At 39.4% G+C, this 18,105-nt stretch overlaps 1 protein-coding gene across 1 annotated transcript in view; it reads left to right on the top strand.

The window, feature by feature from the left end:
• slc23a4 (solute carrier family 23 member 4) overlaps window positions 1–18,105 on the top strand; it is a 144,402-nt gene that overhangs the window by 119,556 nt on the left and 6,741 nt on the right. The window contains exons 10-11 of the mRNA XM_028791533.2: window positions 14,865–14,973; window positions 15,681–15,776. Coding sequence (XP_028647366.1) covers window positions 14,865–14,973; window positions 15,681–15,776 — 205 coding nt within the window. The remainder of the gene's footprint in view (window positions 1–14,864; window positions 14,974–15,680; window positions 15,777–18,105) is intronic.

Here is an 18,105-nt window from a genome sequence, read left to right as displayed (position 1 = left end):
AGCATTACCATATTCGGTCCTCAGCCCCTCTTGTCCCTATGCACGCCCTTAAATAATTGGCAAAAAATAAAGTGCAACAGAAAGAGGGACTGATAAATATATTGACATTTGCTGTTTACATTTACTTGCCCGGTGCCTGAGTGCTCATTAGTGAACCCCTTCCCCAGACGCCCAAATCCTAACCTCCTGTTTGACACAGACAATAAAAAAAGTAAATAATAAAAAAAAAACTGTTCTTTGAGAACGCTTCTCCGCGGACTATCACGAAGAAATGCAAACTCAGGGATCCGACTCACCAGACGGGAGCACCCGGAGAACACCAGTACCTGGCCTCTTCTCAGGGATTCATCACCTGATTATTTCTTCGGAGTGGCCACCCACAAATAGTAGCTGTCCCTGGGTGGAGAAAGATCCTGAATGATTCTTTGAGCGTGGATAGTCGCCGCCTTGCCTTCAGCCTTTTCCTTCCTTTTTTCCTCCCCCTTTCCTTGATCTGCCATTCCCCTTAAAAAGAAAAAGTTTCCTGCTGCAACATCCTTGCCCCTCTAGGTTGTTATGGAAACCGTACGCTGGCAACAGGCAACTGGAATATTTACCGGGCGGGGTCCTCCCAGCACTGGGACGTCACCAAAGGTCAGTGCAGGATTTACGTATAAGCTACACAAGCTATAGCTTAGGGCCCCCGCCTTCTTGGGGGCCCCCAAAACAAATTGTCCGAGTGAGCAATTGTCATATATACTTAAATATACTACAGCATTATTTGTCCCAATCAGGCCCGGCCTTAGGCATAGGCGAAGTAGGCGACCGCCTAGGGCCCCGGATCGACTCCTTGGTCTAATTTTCACGCATTTCACAGAGCTTCTAGGGGGGCTCCGCCCCCCTCAGGGGGCCCCTGGACCCCCCCTTTCGCCTAGGGCCCCATAATACCTAAGACCGGGCCTGCCAAAGGTGCCTGAAGGGCTATTTACAAACACCCTCCCAGCCAACATTATAAAGTGAAGGCCAACCCGACTGTCAAGTTATGTAGCCTTGCTACATAGTTCCCCCCCACAGGTTTCCCCAAGGGGGGACCGAAATATGGATTAATGCTACTTACATTAACCGTATCTATTTTGGACTCGGAGTTAGTCCCTTTCTGTACCCGGTAATTATTCGGTCCAAGCTGCTTTAAAATAATAGCTGGTCCTAACCATTTGGGCGCAAGCTTAGAGGTAAATTTACGAGCAGCATCAGACAGGTGATGAGTTCGAACCCAGACCAAGTCTCCCACCTCGTAGTGCACTTTCCGACAACGGCCATTGTAACACTTGGCTTGTCTTGAGGTTGACCTCACCAACCTAGCCTGTACCTTCTTTTGTAACTCCTCTATGGTTGCCAGCATACGATATTGGGGTGTATCTGGCAAAGGGACAGATTCCATTAACCGATCAAGTGGGCCTCTGATTTGACGACCCAGGGCAACCAGTGCAGGAGTTTCAACCAAAGGCTCGTGCTCCGCCATGTTAATGGCAAACCGTAATTCAGGAAGCCATTTGTCCCAGTCTTGATGACAATCTCCAATGTAGGATGCAACCATTGTTTTTAGGGTCCGGTTCAACTTCTCTGTTAGATTGCACTGGGGATGGTATGCTGTTGTCAATCTTCACTTTACCCCCCAAGCAAAATATAACCTTTCCATTACATCACTGGTGAACTGAGGACCACGGTCTGATACAATGAACTTGGGGACCCCCCACCAAGTGAAAATCTCATTCTTTAAGAGGGTGCAGATCGGGTGAGTGTTACCATCAGACAGAGCAAAAAGCTCTACCCGTTTAGAAAAATAGTCGACTACCACCATCAATATAGTTTTCTTGGTGGTAGAAGATGGCAGTGGTCCCATCAAGTCGACTCCCAACATCTCTCCTGGCTCTGAAAGAATCATGGATTGAAGCTCCCCTGCTGGTTTACCAGGTGGAGCTTTATACTTTTGACAGATCTAACACTTTTTTAAAGTGGTCCCACACATCTCTGCGGACCGACGGCCACCATGCCACTTCTAGTAACCTCAGTAGGGTTTTTAACTTTCCCAGGTGTCCACCAAAAGGGCTATTGTGATAATAGTATAGAAATTTCAGTCTATATTTTTCTGGGAGTAACAGTTGGAGCTTGGTGCCCCCGCTCTTAGATGGTAGATCTTAGATATAGCACCCCTTGTAGCTCCTTGAAATGAATGTGGCCAGGTTCAGCCTTAGCAACACTCTCCTTAAGCTCCAAGCAGGCCAGATAGGTATCTTGAGCTTGTGCAATATCCTGTAAACTTAAAGGCAGGGCACACCACTGGCTTTGTGCTATAGCCATACACACCACCCCTGTCATCTCTGGTATTCTTGACAATGCATCTGGAACAATGTTGCTGCATTCCTTTCGGTAAAAAACTTTAAATGTAAATGATTGAAGGCGCAATAGCCACCGGGTAAGGCGTGATGACATTTTGGGTTGATTAAAAATATAGGTCAGGGCATTGTGATCCGTATATACTTCAAATTCCACCCCTTCTAAAAAATGACGCCATTTCTCTATTGCCCAAACCACAGCTAAGCACTCTTTTTCAGAAGCAGAATAGTTGATTTCAGGGCCTCACAGACTCCTAGATGCATAGGCAATCACCTTCTCCATTCCGTCCATATTTTGCATGAGGACCGCCCCGAGCCCTACATTGCTGGCATCAGTGTGTACTTGGAAAGTTAACTGTTTGTCCGGTTGAGCCAGGATGGGCGGACATTGCAGTGCTGCCTTTAGTTGGTCCACCGCTTCCTGGGACTCTGTGGTCCAGTTCCAGGAAATGCTCCTTTTTCTTCAAGTGGTTGAGCAGGGCAGCTATGTCAGCCATCCGTGGGATAAACTTATGATACCAGCCCACAAGACCAAGCAACCTTTGTAAACTTTTTAGATCAGAGGGCAAAGGGTAGTTTTGAATAGCTGAGGTTTTCTTAGGATCAACCTCAACGTCCTTTCCTGATACCACATGTCCTAAAAAATGACGTCAGTCGGGCTTTCCCCAGTCGCTGAAAGACAAGGTCCAAATCCCGGAGGTTTTGGTGAAGGTCAGGAAGAAAACAATAATATCGTCTATATAGACAAAACATATCTTCCCAATCAACCCACGCAAAACCTGCTCCATCAAACGCTGGAAACTTGCCCCCGCATTCTTCAGGGCAAAAGGCCAGGACCCAAAATTGGAAAAAACCTTCTGGTGTGGAAACCGCGGTCTTATGTATGCTGCCTTCCCCCATTTGCACTTGCCAATAACCACTGTGTAGATCTAATGTACTAAAGATGGCCGCTCTGTGCAGGGATTCCAAAATCTCCTGTACCTGAGGCATGGGGTATGCATCTAAGAGTGTCTTGGCATTAAGTCCCCTGTAGTCCACACAGAATCTGTATGTTCTATCTGCTTTCTTTATCAAAACTATAGGTGCCGCCCATGCTGACGATGAAGGCTCGATGATCCCTTGTTCCAACATCTTGCCGATATGTTCTTTAATAATCCCTTTCCTTAGGGGCGAGACTCGATAAGTGCGATGATGCACCAGAACCTCATTCACCGTTTGGATGTCGTGGGTAACCACTCGTGTTGCCCCCAGCTTCTCCGTCCATACATTCGGCCATCGGCGAAGCAGAGGTTTAACTTCATCCAGCTGGTTTGAAACAATATTCGGATCTTTGGTCTCACAGGCCTCCAACTCTGCAGCATAAAATCCCAAGTATGCCACATGCAGTTCTTCCCGGACCTTTGCTACAAAGGGATGCTCCCCACTGCCTGGCACCATGTATTTTCTAAGATGGAAATGAATGGTCATCTTTACTGCAGTGATAGAGTCTACACCAAGAAGCAAAGGCAATGACAGGTGCGCATCCTCCAGAATATAGGTTTCCATCCTCCAAGCCACATAATGGAGTAAATACCTCAGCGAGACCTTACCCAGGGCCCGGTGCTCCGTTCCATCGGCCATGATAAACTTAATGGTCGAGGTAGCCAGGAGTTTTTCGTTCTGTCTGGTTATTTTGTTCCACCAGCTTTTCTGCATTAGTGTGAAATGGCTACCTGTATCTACTACTGCGTCCACACCCCAGCCTCGAATATGGACCGGGATCAATAAGAGGGTAGCTATAGTGGATACTACTTAGATGTCTGCCTCAGTCTGGCCACCTTTTGATTGCTTGGGCGATTTCGTGGATTGGGTTTCCTTTTAACTGGCATGAACTCTCTCCCAGTAGCCCTTGTTAGATGCCCAATCACGTTCGACTACACACCCAACCTTTACCAAACTATCCACAGTGGTCACAATCCCTCTCAGCCCCCCAGCCAAACGGGGGTTACAGGCATTCAATATTCAAAGCACTACTTCTTGTTCCTTCATCTCAAGTCGCCGCCATCTCAAACATAGAGCCCTATAATCATAGGCAAAATCTCGGATACTCTGTGTTGGCGCTTGAACCATGGACCAAAGTTTTTCTTCTAATTCAGTCTCATAATCTTCTGGGAGATTCTTCTTAAAAGCATCCCAGGCGTGGATGGTCTGCTTGCTCGCCTGCCACCAACTTTTCGCATGTCCCTTCAAGGAGGCATTAATCACCCCCAAAAGTTCATCTTCCCCCATTGGAGCAACAGACAGAAAAGCATCTGCCTGTTCAACGAAATTAATTATGTCCTCTGAGGTATATGACTCTCCCAACTCAGGAAACTCCATGCGAAGGGACGGTACGGCTGGCAGAGTACACGAATGCACAGTGCGGGCTGCCTCCCGGGGAGTGGAATGCGCGTTCACTGATCCAGATGAACGCAGATTATTCCACACTTCACACCGAAGATGTTCCTTCCATAGCTGATCACGCCTCTCCAGGCATTGCACAACATCAAGCTCCAGCCCAATAATCTGCTCCTCTGCATATTCTCGCAGTTTTTCCATAGAGTCATCTTTATAATTTCACAAAGCATCTTCGCGAGATAGGATGTTGTCAGCCATGAATGAGATCTGCTTGTGAAGTGCTTCAATCCACTCCATAATCTCAGCAAGCAGGGGCGGAGCGCCATCGTTATCCACCTCATCAGGGGCCTCATGTATAAACGGTGCGTACGCACAGAAATGTTGCGTACGAACCTTTCCGCGCTCAAATCGCGATGTATAAAACCTAAATTTGGCGTAAAGCCACACACATTTCCACGGTAACTCATTCCTTGGCGTACGCAATTTATCCACCCGGTTTTGCAGACTGGCGGCACCCAGCGTCAAAGCAGTGCTACTGTTCCTTTGTGATCACCCTTTCTTTCTTAGATCCACATTCCTGGCGCGGCTTTATAAATACACTGAAATTAACTGCATATTGTTTATTAGTGTAATGCATCTGATTGTAATTAACCTGCAGCAATATAATGGTCCAGGGAATAGCCATAGTATTCCAAATACCATAACTGCTTTAGCGTTGTAACTCTCACTGCATCTTCTTTCAGCTGATCCCGTTAAGGGTTGCCACAGCAGATCATCTTTTTCCACATTACTCTCACTGCACCACTCGGAGTATTTATATCACTGTATCTGAGTGGGGAATCACAGCAGCAGCTGATTGGAAAGAGAATTATCGGTACACAGCATGAAGCAGATGCTGCCTGAGCCACGGCAAAACGCTTTAGAGACTTCCCTGTACGGACTTCGCGGTTTAGAAACAGTTTCATCCCAAGAACTCTAAACGCACTAAATCAGTCCATCAAGTGCTCCTTGTAGAACTGTTTGTACTTATAAGTACAATTACCCCACTGTAAACTTGCACTACAGTTATAATATTGCACAACCTGCGCCACTTTATAAAGCGCGTATTTACATGTGATGACGGTATTCATTTCTAAGACGTAATGCAGCAAAACATGTTGATTATATTATGCAGATAAAACTTTAACTTCATTTAAATAATCTGTATTGTTAATAATTAAACATGTGAGGACACGGTGCCGCAGCGCTAGCTAGTTCAGTAATTGTTCCTGCCTTGCGCTGTATTCTTGCTGGTGCTGACGCGACACTGGAAAGATAGACGGATATAATAATTAAACATGTACTACTAAGATATTTCAATGTTCCTTAAAAGTTTTGAAGAATCGAAGTTCTAAGCTTACAGATGGCTTCACGTCTATTACATAGCTTATTGTGTGGCGATTGAGTTTTTGGAGAAAGAAAAGTAAGGACAGGAATTGGAGGTTAGTACGTTTGAAAGAGACAGTACTGCTGTGATAAATTATTTCATTGAAGGTTGCGCATGGCGCAGCAAGCCTCTTGCGTGACACATGAACAAGCACTGCGCCACCGTGTTCCCATGTTTAATAACATGCTTTCATTCCTATCATCATGAAAAAGATATCACGTATACATCTCAGTATTTTAATTATTCAGAGAGCTGTAATATCACGAATGTAATGGATTATGTGTCCTGTCGGAGAAAGAGAAAGCCCGTTTAAAAAGCAGGTAGTGATTCATACACATAGAGCACATAGAAGATCAAATACAGAACAAAGCATTTAACATGCCACTTTAGTTACAATGGGATTTGAGAAACTAGTAAATTAAACGATTTTAAGATGAAGTTTATGATGTTCTACTTTAATGGCAAAATAAACTACGTGATTAAAGTGGAAATTTCGAGATTAAAGTTGACATTTCGTGCTTTTTTCCCCACTGTGTGCCTTTTTTTTGTCTGTACCCTAATATGCTTTCATATGACACTCAGACGGTGGGCTACGACTCGCTTTTTCACGGCGACTTTGATATGTGATTTCTTTTTTATTTCGGGCACTGTGCGACTGTGTGAAGTTGAGCCTTCGAGTTTCTCCGACACTCTGTCACTCGATCAGCTTCCTTTTGTTGATTATACCACTGTTTAAACCAACAAATAGTACGTTTTTCCTTTGCCTCCACATGGTATTCGCTGAAATTCTTATATTTTCTCCCGTGCTTTTCCCATTGTCTTTTCACAGAAGGCTATTTATATTGATTTGCATATTCAAAGAGGCGTAATTCTGGGAGGAGTTGGGGAGGGACAGAAGGCGCGTGCACGTGCGTTACTTTTCACGCTGATCGGGATTTATGTGGTGGAAGAACGTGAAAGTATGCGTGCGCACAGATTCCTGCATCTGGATTTTTCTGTGTGTACGCACAATCCCGCTTTTGTGCTTACGCCATGTTATAGTGTGAGTTCTACGCACGGCGTTATACATGAGGCCCCAGGTCCGGGCGAATAACTCAGGTACATCGATTGAAGCAGGCTCGCTCTCTCTCGGACGGCCAAATGTGCCCTCACCGTAACGTGGCGGCTACTGGCTACCACTTCTTCACACAAGCAGTCACTCGGCCAGGCAATCGCCTGCCCCAATTGCCCTAAAGACATCATGGATGATTAACTTTTTTTTTTTAGTGAATGGGCTAAAGGGAACCAAAATATGAAAGATGCTTCTTATACCTCCTCAGAGAGGGCACCATTCTGTAGCAACTGCAAAATATGGGAACGCGATTCCTACACTTCACAACCCGATAGGGGAGTGGACGATATTTGAAGGATATAATAGCATTACCATATTTGGTCCTCTGCCCCTCTTGCCCCTATGCATGCCGTTAAATAATTGCCAAAAAATAAAGTGCAACAGAAAGTGGGACTGATAAATATATTGACATTTGCTGTTTACATTTACTTGCCCGGTGCCTGAGTGCTCATTAGTGAACCCCTTCACTAGATGCCCAAATCCTAACCCCCGGATTGACACAGACAATAAAAAAAGTAAATAATAAAAAAACCTGTTCTTTGAGAATGCAAAAAGAAAGATTTAACTTATTCCACATATAAGAAAACAATAAACCCTGCAGTTCCGTTCCTCCCGTATGGCAGGAGGAAACACAACAGTCATCTGGCGAAATGGCTTCTCTTCACGAAGAAATGCAAACTCAGGGATCCGACTCACCAGACGGGAGCACCTGGAGAACACCAGTACTTGGCCTCTTTTCGGGGATTCGTCACCTGATTATTTCTTCAGGGTGGCCACCCACAAATAGTAGACATCCCTGGGTGAAGAATGATTCTTTGAGCATGGATAGTCACCGCCTTGCCTTCAGCCTTTTCCTTCCTTTTTTCCTCCCCCTTTCCTTGATCCTCCATTCCCCTTAAAAAGAAAAAGTTTCCAGCCGAAACATCCTTGCCCCTCTCGGTTGTTATGGAAACCTCACGCCGGCAACAGGCAACTGGAATATTTACCGGGCGGGGTCCTCCCAGCACTGGGACGTCACCAAAGGTGCCTGAAGGGCTATTCACAAACACCCACCCAGCCAACATTATAAAGTGACGGACAGTCCAGAAGGCCAACCCAACTGTCAAGTTATGTAGCCTTGCTACAATCTGAGGCCCTGCTGCAATCCAGGGGTGCTGCCATCTAGTGCTCTGGGGTAGATAATGCCTTGTGCATGCTCTCTCCCCTGGTCCTTCCTTCTCATGGATGTCTTGGCTGGGTAATGCTGCCAGCCATCCCTTGCAGTATATTACAATGCATATTTCTTCACCTACATTTATTAGTGTTGCAAGAAAATGTTTATGCAAAGGTATTTTTATATGATTTACTGTTTAATATGCAATAAAATTGTTCTGAACCTGGATTGCCGTTTGGAGAGGTTTTGGATAAGGGAGGAGGACTCATGGTGTCAAATTCTGTAACTATTTATATGTTTGTGTTATAAACATGAAATTTTAGACAGGTACAGTTGACATGTCTGGAAACACTTCAGAGGTGAAAAACTGCCCTGACATTACTTGCATATGAGATATACAGTATTTGAAAACAAAAATAAAAAAAAATACTGTGAGTACCTATTTTTTTCCTAGTTTAGCAGTAGATTCTAAGTAAAGGAATATTAAAATTTGACACAAACACATATTCTGTCACATTTGAGAAGTTATCTGTCAGGTTTTAGAGAAAAGAAAGACTGTCCTGCCTTTATTTCTTGAATAATAAGGCTTTATTTTGTGGTAGCCCCCTCGTGCAGAGATTGCTCAGGGTGTAAAGGGATGTATTACAATTTCAGGGTTATGGGTAAACAGGGCATACTGGACATACATAGGTAATCGCCCTTGAAAAAGGCACCAGTGTACTGCAGGGTACTTTCATAACACTCTCATCATCACTCACGCAGGGACAATTTAGTGTCTCCATTAACCCTAACCTGCACTCTTAAAACTAAAGGTGCCATAGTGGTTCTACATTTATGGTTCCAAAAAGACTCATCTGCATGAAGCTTCCAGAAAGAACCTTTATTTATTTTGATCTTTAACAGACTCTATACAGTAAATAACCATGAACAGATTTTAAAAGAACTCTTGCTGCATAAAATACCACAGACTAAATTCAGGATTTTTAATCTGTTAGTGTCCTGCTAGGCATCCTAACAAACAAAAATATTTCAGTTTTTATTTTCTTTGTCTAAACATTAGGAAGTTTTTCAAAGCACAAAGAACCAACTTGATATGCAAAAAAATCCTTCCCAGAATGAAATGGTGCTTTGTCAAGCAATAGTTCTACAAGGACCCATACAAGCCAGAAAAGAACAATGAAATGCCATTAAAGAACCGTTATTTTTAGTAGTGTTCTCAACTTTCTGATGTAGGAGGAAACCAGAGTACCCAGAGATGAAAAAATGAAGAAGACATTATCAGAACCTGTAAAGTCAACATTAACTGAGACTGAATTAAGATTTGAACACAAGACTCCAGAGCTGTGTGATAGCTGTTGTAATCGTTGTGTCACCTAGCTGTATACTTTAAACCAAATTTCCTTTTGTTCCAGTTTAGTGAAGTGAACTGTATTTTAGAATGCAGCATGTGTTATTTGTTAAGCTATACCTACCAACAAGAATGGGACTGAAATTGACAACAGTAAAGAAATATAATAATACGCATAACTAGGACATTATTACTGTAATGCTCATGTTTGTTCTTCTACATATTATTTAGTGTTGTACTTATTTTCTGCCGTTGACGTTTTTCTGTTGCCACTAGTCTATGGAAGACACCCAAGTAAGAATCTCTTTGTAGGGTATACACATGACAATGAACTTGAAATCAGTATTAGTGATTCATAACTATATCCAATTTGACTGATGCTCAGAACAAATACTTGAGTCATAAGTTACAAACGTTGTAATATAAGAAATAAATTTTACATTTATAAAAATATGAGAGCCTGTTTATGAAGAAAATCAAGTTGCTTCTCATAAAATTTCAGAATGCAGCTGACCAGGGGGAAGCTGGAAACACTCTTTCTATATATTTCATTTTTTTGCATATATTATCTGAGTTTTGTCTTCATTAGCTTTATATTTAATGTTTCTGTGCATGTCATCTAACCATATTACAATATATTTGTACTTACTTCTATAGAGCACCAAACTTATAAGTGGAAATCCATTTAAAAAGATGCATTGAATTTAATTCAAATTGGATCCTGTCATATTCTTTAAAGAGCTAAGGAACACAGCTTCTTGTGATGCAATAAAAAATCGAATAAGCAAAACAAATAAACATAGTCAATTGAGAAAATCCTTTACTTTTTTGTAATTTATTACATTTTAGATTGAATGATTGATTTAATTAATTTTGGTCCTTTCTGATAAAAATTTATTAGTAGGCTCAGCTGAGTGAATTGCTAATCAACCAAGCTAATTTCCTTTGTTCTTTTCTCAATAGTTCTCTTTCTTCAAGTATGAATATTTTAACTAGAATTCATGCATAATACCTAATTACAGACATACTGTACATCTAAGGACGGGTAAGACTGAAACATTCAGAGAGATACATATTTAAAGTTATAAGTCCATAAATGCCATATATCCAGATTTACATTTATGGCTCTTGTAAATTGTAGGGTTAAAATGCTTTTAATTTCTTATCTTTCATTCCTTTCTTTAAATGTGACAGTTGTTTCTGAGACACATGGTCTGTAAGCAGCTACTTGTTACAGCTAAATGGTACAGTTTGAGAAAAGAACAAAATATAATTTTCTATCAATGCATTAGTCAATAGCATGCTTAACGGTTTTTCCAAACCAGGCCTGACAGATGCACATAACAATTGTATTGATTTATTCACCTGTAATTATCATTCATCCATGCAGAAAAATGTCAATAATGAGTTTTTAAATGATTTTTGTCTGTTAGCATTCTTTGTTTACAGGTATTCATTCATTCACTTAAGTGGGGGCATGGGTTCTGTTTATATGAGGGCAGTTAGCTAACTAAAAATAAGCACCACCTACAAGAGAAAATGTGGAAAGTTAAAGGTAAAAGTAAATGACTTTAAAGGACAAATTCAGAATTTTCCTATTGTTGTATTACCCTGAAAAATCTTTTTAGTATTTTATCTATTGTCCAAAAGATGAACAAATACATTCTTAAACATCCATAAAATAATTGTGTGAATAGAATTTCTAAATTTTACCACATTTTGCCCATTTATCTCCCATACAGATCTAATCTTGACCTTCAATATGTAAGCATCTGTACTATCAGTTGCTTTGATTGTTGGTCTGCTGCGTATATGATCTATTTGTTAATTGCTCTGGCTGATACAATTTGCATATTTTGTCTGATATTTATTTATTTGAAGTGGATAAATTTACCGTATTGTTACAGCATTTTATGCACCATTGGGACTCTTCCGAAGTAGGTTTCATTGTATTGAACTTTATAATGACAATAAGCTGATTTAAAAATAACTGAATTGAGCTCTTTGAAGTAGTCCCTAAGGACAGATGTAACTTTCCTTTACCATCCTGAATTCTTCACAAAACTGAAAATAAATTGAAAAGACTCAAAATTAATCTCTTTGCAGAAAATTAGAAAGGTATCCCAACCATTCCCTATTCTAGAACCAAAGTGGTGCTCCATAAGGGATACAAACTGAACTGCTGGGCCTCATATTCATTTGCCAAGTTGTCATTTTTTCCCTGCATGTAGTGTTATTTAGATGTTATGCTACTTGATCTCTCAGATACTCTCACTGCTAACCAGAGTGCATGAAAAGAAAGTAAGTAAGTAAGTAAGTAAGTAAAATCTCAAGTTTATAGAAAAACTGCAGAGGAAAAAGAAGCAACATTTTGCATTTCCACACAAAGACTGCATCTAGAGGATAAACCCAGTGGGGCTATCCTGTGATGCTGTGTCACATCAATGTCCTACCAATTTAAGCCTAGAGTACAATGCAGAAATTGCACAAATATTATGAAAAAAAAAACCGCAACATAAACATAAAACATAATGATGGAAAAACAAAGAAATATGGTATAATTTATACAGTATATACACTGCAGGGGCTGCTCAGACAACCAAAACACAAAGTCCTACCAGAGGTTTCTTAAAATAAAATTTTTTGATTATGAATTACAGTGCCTTGGGCTCTTCCAAATTACAGTATAAAACACAATAGGTTTCCAGTGTGTTTCTTAGCTTTATTTTCTTTTCTCTTTTTCTCCTAGTTATTACAGCTAACATACTGTGTAAACTAAGTACTATTAATATACTGTATTAGCTGAGTACCTTCTTCATGCCTGGAAGTGATACGGCCGCTCTTCATCCAGCTTCTTTTATAATGGTTGCAGACTGGAAGGGAGACAACTAGGATTTAGCTTTAACCTAATAGGGTGGTCTTTGTTCACAGGTACTTCTAGCTCTGTTACTGGATATGTCCTTTCTAATCATGAAAAGCAAACAGAGCATGCATTATGCTATCAAGAGTCTCTTGTCTAATGTCCCAGAGTAAAATGTGACAAAGACAGAAAATGAAGTTTGGGGTCCAAGGGAATCACTGATTAATTACAGCTGGTTTTGAGGAAAATATGGTTGCAAGCATTATTTAAGTGCTTCACCATAATCATAAATATCTGTAGAGCATCAATGCTCCAGGTTCATTCAAAGTGGGTCCTTGTTTGAACATTGATGTCCTTATATACCACGAGGGCTGGAAGGGGTGGGGTTTCACCCTACAGGGAAATTCTGTACATCAGTTGGCCTTCCAGCCTTTTTTCTTTCTCCAGCACAAGCCCAAACACACTACTCCATACACACATAGGTCTTTTGTTTATATATGTTTAATATATATATATGAACGTGTATACTGTATATACTCTATATAGATACTGTAGATAAAGAGCTAGACAGACAGATAGACAGATATCTGGTTTCCTAATTTCCTAATTCCTAATGATAATTAGAATATGCCATTTGCATGGACTTTGCTCAATGATGTTACTAATATATTTGAATTTGTCTAGCAGGCTTCCATTATTCTATCATTCTTAAAAAGAGAGGCATTGTATTAGTGGGCAGTGTTAATGAGTTTAATGGAATTCAACCTAAAAGACTAAAACTAGTCTATCTGTCTCCATTACTGCTAAGTTTACTATTAATTCTAAGTTCTCACTCCATGTTCAGAAAAGCAAGTTTTATTAAATTGGCAGTTTGGTCAGACAATACTGCAGAACAATAAGAAAAGCAAGAAATTGGAAAAGACAATTGCAAATATTGTTATGTACTTCTAAAACTTGTATGAAACAGGCCTGCTAACAGCTAAAATAATAAGTATTTAGCCTTAACTAAAATCCTGATATATACGGGACATCTCTTTCATTGGCAGGTGTATAATTTATAGAACTTGGACATTCTATAACTTAAACCTTTATTCTTGTACAGTAGTTTACTCTGGGAATTTTAAAAGCAATTGCAATCTATGTCTAGTAATGCATCTAATAATAAGCTATGTATGGTATAGTGTGCGTGTGTGTGTGTGTGTGTGTGTGTGGTAGGGTGGGCACTAATGATCTTAAATGTAGAAAAAAGATTATAAAATGTGCTCTATACTTAACTAGAAATTAATATAGAGGTACAAGTATCATAGTGTTTAGTTTTAATTTTGATCCTTCCTACAGATTTTTAAATTAAATATAGATCAAAAATCAAATGTTTTAAACAGCCTGATGATACAGCATTAGTCAATATATAGTCATATAGTCTGTTCTACATATGTAAATTAACAAATTTACTTGACTATATCCTGAGTATTAAGGAATTGCCTTAATTTTGCAGTATGTTTCAGGTAGATAAAAAAGTTTTTAAAGTGGAAAAGTAACATTTGAAAGAAACTTTATATCTGCACTAAATTAGTCTGCTATGATTTCAGCCAAAGTATTTCAAATTAAGATCTGTCATAGTATTTACGTGTTATTTGCAGGCATTCTACCCAGAAAAAAAAGCAGTAAAACTTTGTGTTCAAATATAAGGACAAATAATTTTAAGTCATCTAATGTTATATGTTTTAATAATCAAAGCGACTTATTATTTTGTGTTATAAACAGAAATGGGTGTCATCCGTATCCAAAAAAGAATAAAAATATTAAGCTTCCAAAGCAAACCTCCTGAATGGCATGATGACTCAGTGGTTTGTACTGTTGTTTCATTCATTCATTTGATTGGTTTTAAAGTTTTAGCAACTCCTTGTGACTGGATGGATTTTTTTTTTCTAGATATATGAAGGTTTTACTTGTGATACTCAGCTTTCCTGTACTTTGTCTTTTATCCATGTAGTACAAGCTTCCATACTTTAAAACAAACACAGTTTATAGTAAAGTACTGAATTGTAATTAAACTATTAAGCTCTCCACCAGTTCATAAATTGGATTATTAGGTAAGCATATACTACATCATATTTGTTCAGATGTTTTAGCTTGTATTAAGCTGTACAGCATTTCTAATTTTGAATCAAAAAAGTGAACACACTCTGCTTCTTTCTTTCATCCCTAAATCCAGTATACAGATATGAATTCATCAAGGAATATCTTCATCTTTGGATTCTCCATGTTTTGTGGACTGGTTATTCCAAATTGGGTTATTAAGAACCCATCATCAGTTGAGACAGGTTAGTTTCTGTATGCTAGCTACTTTGAAGAACATCATGGTTGTGACATGTAAGTGGAACTGATCTCCTTAATTTTTATTTGCTCTTAAAAATCTTCAAGGATGACAATACATGCAAGTAACAGAACACTGAATAAGAGGTATTTAGCACAAACAACCAAGCTTGAAAATGTCCATTACTCCATTACAAAAACTACAATATGTGCATTTGCTCGGCTTTGTTACTTAAGGTGTTAACTTATTACTGAAGAAACATTTTTAGAAATGAAATAAAGTGCAGTATTTTAATGTGATAACATAATGTAAATATGTCTAGTACTATAAGCATATTCAAATTGAGGAGCCCACAATAAGTTGAATTATTAAATGTTTTCCACGAACATTAATTTCTACTTAAAGCATCAGCGAATCCATTTCATGGCCCTCCTTTATTTCTTGTAAGTTCACAGGGAAGCTGAAACATACAATGGTAGCACTGACGGACCCTTTCAAATAATCAGAATTGGAGAACGTGATATTCAATATACTTTCATGTTTGAGAGCATGTTTGAAAAGGTATCACATTGCTGTGCCATTGTGAACTTAAAATTACAATATATTCTTGTAAATTACGGATTGTTAATATAGAAATAAATCACAAACTGTAAGAGATGTCAGTCAAAGAATCATAATACAACACTCAATACATCCTCTTGAATTCTCTTTTAGGAGTGGTTGAGCTTGACCAGGTGATTACAGTTCTGTTGACTACTGGCATGTTTGTTGGGGGCTTCTTTGGCTTTGTGTTGGATAACACTATTCCAGGTAAGTAGGTATCCTTAACTCATTCATGTTCCACTCTAAAATGACAGCTTTAATGTTTCTATAGAGGTATGGGCTTTAAGGTTAGAAATACAAAACAATGTCACTTCTTAAATTTCTTTTAGAGTATTTTTCAAGATACTAAAATTCAGAATAAAATGTGCTTTAAATTCCTCTTTTCTATTTGAATATTCCAATACAAAATGTAGTTTTGTTTTTTAGCATTCCTATTTCTTTATAAATGATTTCATCTGGTCCATCTGTCTATAAATTATTCAAGAATGGAATAAGCTAGGGAAATCACATTTTCATTAAAAAGTACCCGACCTTTGTTGATTCACAACTATTATTTGTCAATGATGAAAACATTGCAGAGTAGGATAACATAGAGAAGAAGAAGCTCTCTCTCTCTCAGTGAGTAAATACTGGTCATCTCAACATTGTGGATGCTTCACTGTTAAAGCATTAATATCATAGTATAAATTCACTTGTTTGAGTCACTTTTCTGCAACAACCACCATAAATTATGGTGTCAAAAATACATCAATGGATATATACAGTATCAATGTATGTATATTAAATGGTTCACTGAACTATCTTATCCCAGTTTTTACAAAATTGGGTAATCTGAGTATATTCAGGCAGCAGTGGAAACCAGTGCCATTTTTAGCAGGAATAATCTGGTTAATTAACAGAACTAATAATATGTACCCCTCTTAATTAGTACATGTGGAAGTTCAAACAGCCATTTCCTTCACAAAAAGCAATTAAATAATGGGATGGTGGTACCTGGCCTATATCATCATCATCTACAAAATGCAGCAATATAGATTTAAATGTTAAATAAAATAACAGCCTCACAACCACTTTCTGATCAGTAAAATGTATTGACTATGAGCTGCCCAAATTGAAACAGCAGAATCTGACGTGAAAAAAGGACACGCCACTATAACATGGAGAGAACACACCGATTATATACAATGAACAATTAAAGCAAAAGTCTCTGGGACTGTCAGGCAGCAGCAATAACCACTATGCAGCCAAGGTGTTTGCTGGACAGCACTACACAGGCAAACAGTTGAAAGAAAAGAGATATTCCACATACCTGTTGTTTCTTCATCAGGACTCTGCACATCTTTAAACATGGGCATCATACGGCTTGGCTCTTTTCCATGAAGTGGAAGAAGTACATATAGCTTCCTTGTGGACTTTTTTTAAAATGAAGTGCCCATCAGGCAGTCCTCCTCAGCAATGGGTAAAGATTAAGATGCCACTGCGTTCCATCAACATAATGTCTTGTGTTTGATGCCCTCCTGATATCAATCTGCATTTTCTTTCCTGAAAATTGCAGTGGCTGCCTTTAGCAAACATTTTTGTACCTCATCTCTAGTTTGCACTGCATAACCTTTACATGGAAAAACTTGAACCAGGAGTGTGAATGCATGACTAAAAAACAACAAAAAAACAGTCCTCATTTTTAATGCTGAGAATAAGTGGCTCTAGCCTTCAAACCCTATCACTAAACTGGAATATTCATTAGGCCTATGAGAACACTGCAGGGCCAATTCGTCCAGACCCTTCAGCCAGAAACAGGCTTGCAGCTTCTGACACTAAGACAACTTCACATGGTACAAAGGCAATATTTTCCTAGATAAGAAAATACATTGAGCACATGACAGAATATTGGAAAAAATGGCATAAGATAGCAAAGTTGAGAGTTGTTATAAACATTTTAATGAAGCTTATTGCTTATTTGCACAAAATCTAGATGGACTGTGCCCCATTGGTCCAAAATTCAGAAATGCCACTGTTAAAAACAAGGCAGGATGCAGCCTTGGATGGATGTCACTGTATTACAGAACAAGCTGTCACACCTAGACTCATTCATACTCATGTGAATTTATGATGACCAATTACAACCACCTTTTTGATTTGACAAAGGACCGGAACACCCAGAAAAAACTTTCTGAATGTGGGGAGAGCAATTTACTTGAAGGATATTAACAATCTGGCACATAAAATTGTATTCTCAAACCCACTTACTTCAGTTCAGAGCTGTAATATTAGATGCATGGCAGGAAACAGCCTTGGACTTGGTGCCAGGCCATCACAGGACCCATTTACACACAGAACCAAACTAAGTGGCTCAATTTAGAATATGATCAACATGTTTTTGGGCATGCTGAAGGAACACTTGAGTATTTAGAAAACAGGCCAAGAAAACATGGAGAGAATGTCCAAACTCCGCACAGACATGACTGGGCACATAATTCAGATCCAGGATCAGAATGAAGAAGGTGGCTACACCATGTAACGCATCACTTAATGGAAA

Source organism: Erpetoichthys calabaricus, chromosome 1 (assembly GCF_900747795.2).
Source record: "Erpetoichthys calabaricus chromosome 1, fErpCal1.3, whole genome shotgun sequence".
In the NCBI taxonomy this organism is placed as follows: domain Eukaryota; kingdom Metazoa; phylum Chordata; class Cladistia; order Polypteriformes; family Polypteridae; genus Erpetoichthys; species Erpetoichthys calabaricus.
This window is presented reverse-complemented; position numbering and strand designations above follow the sequence as displayed.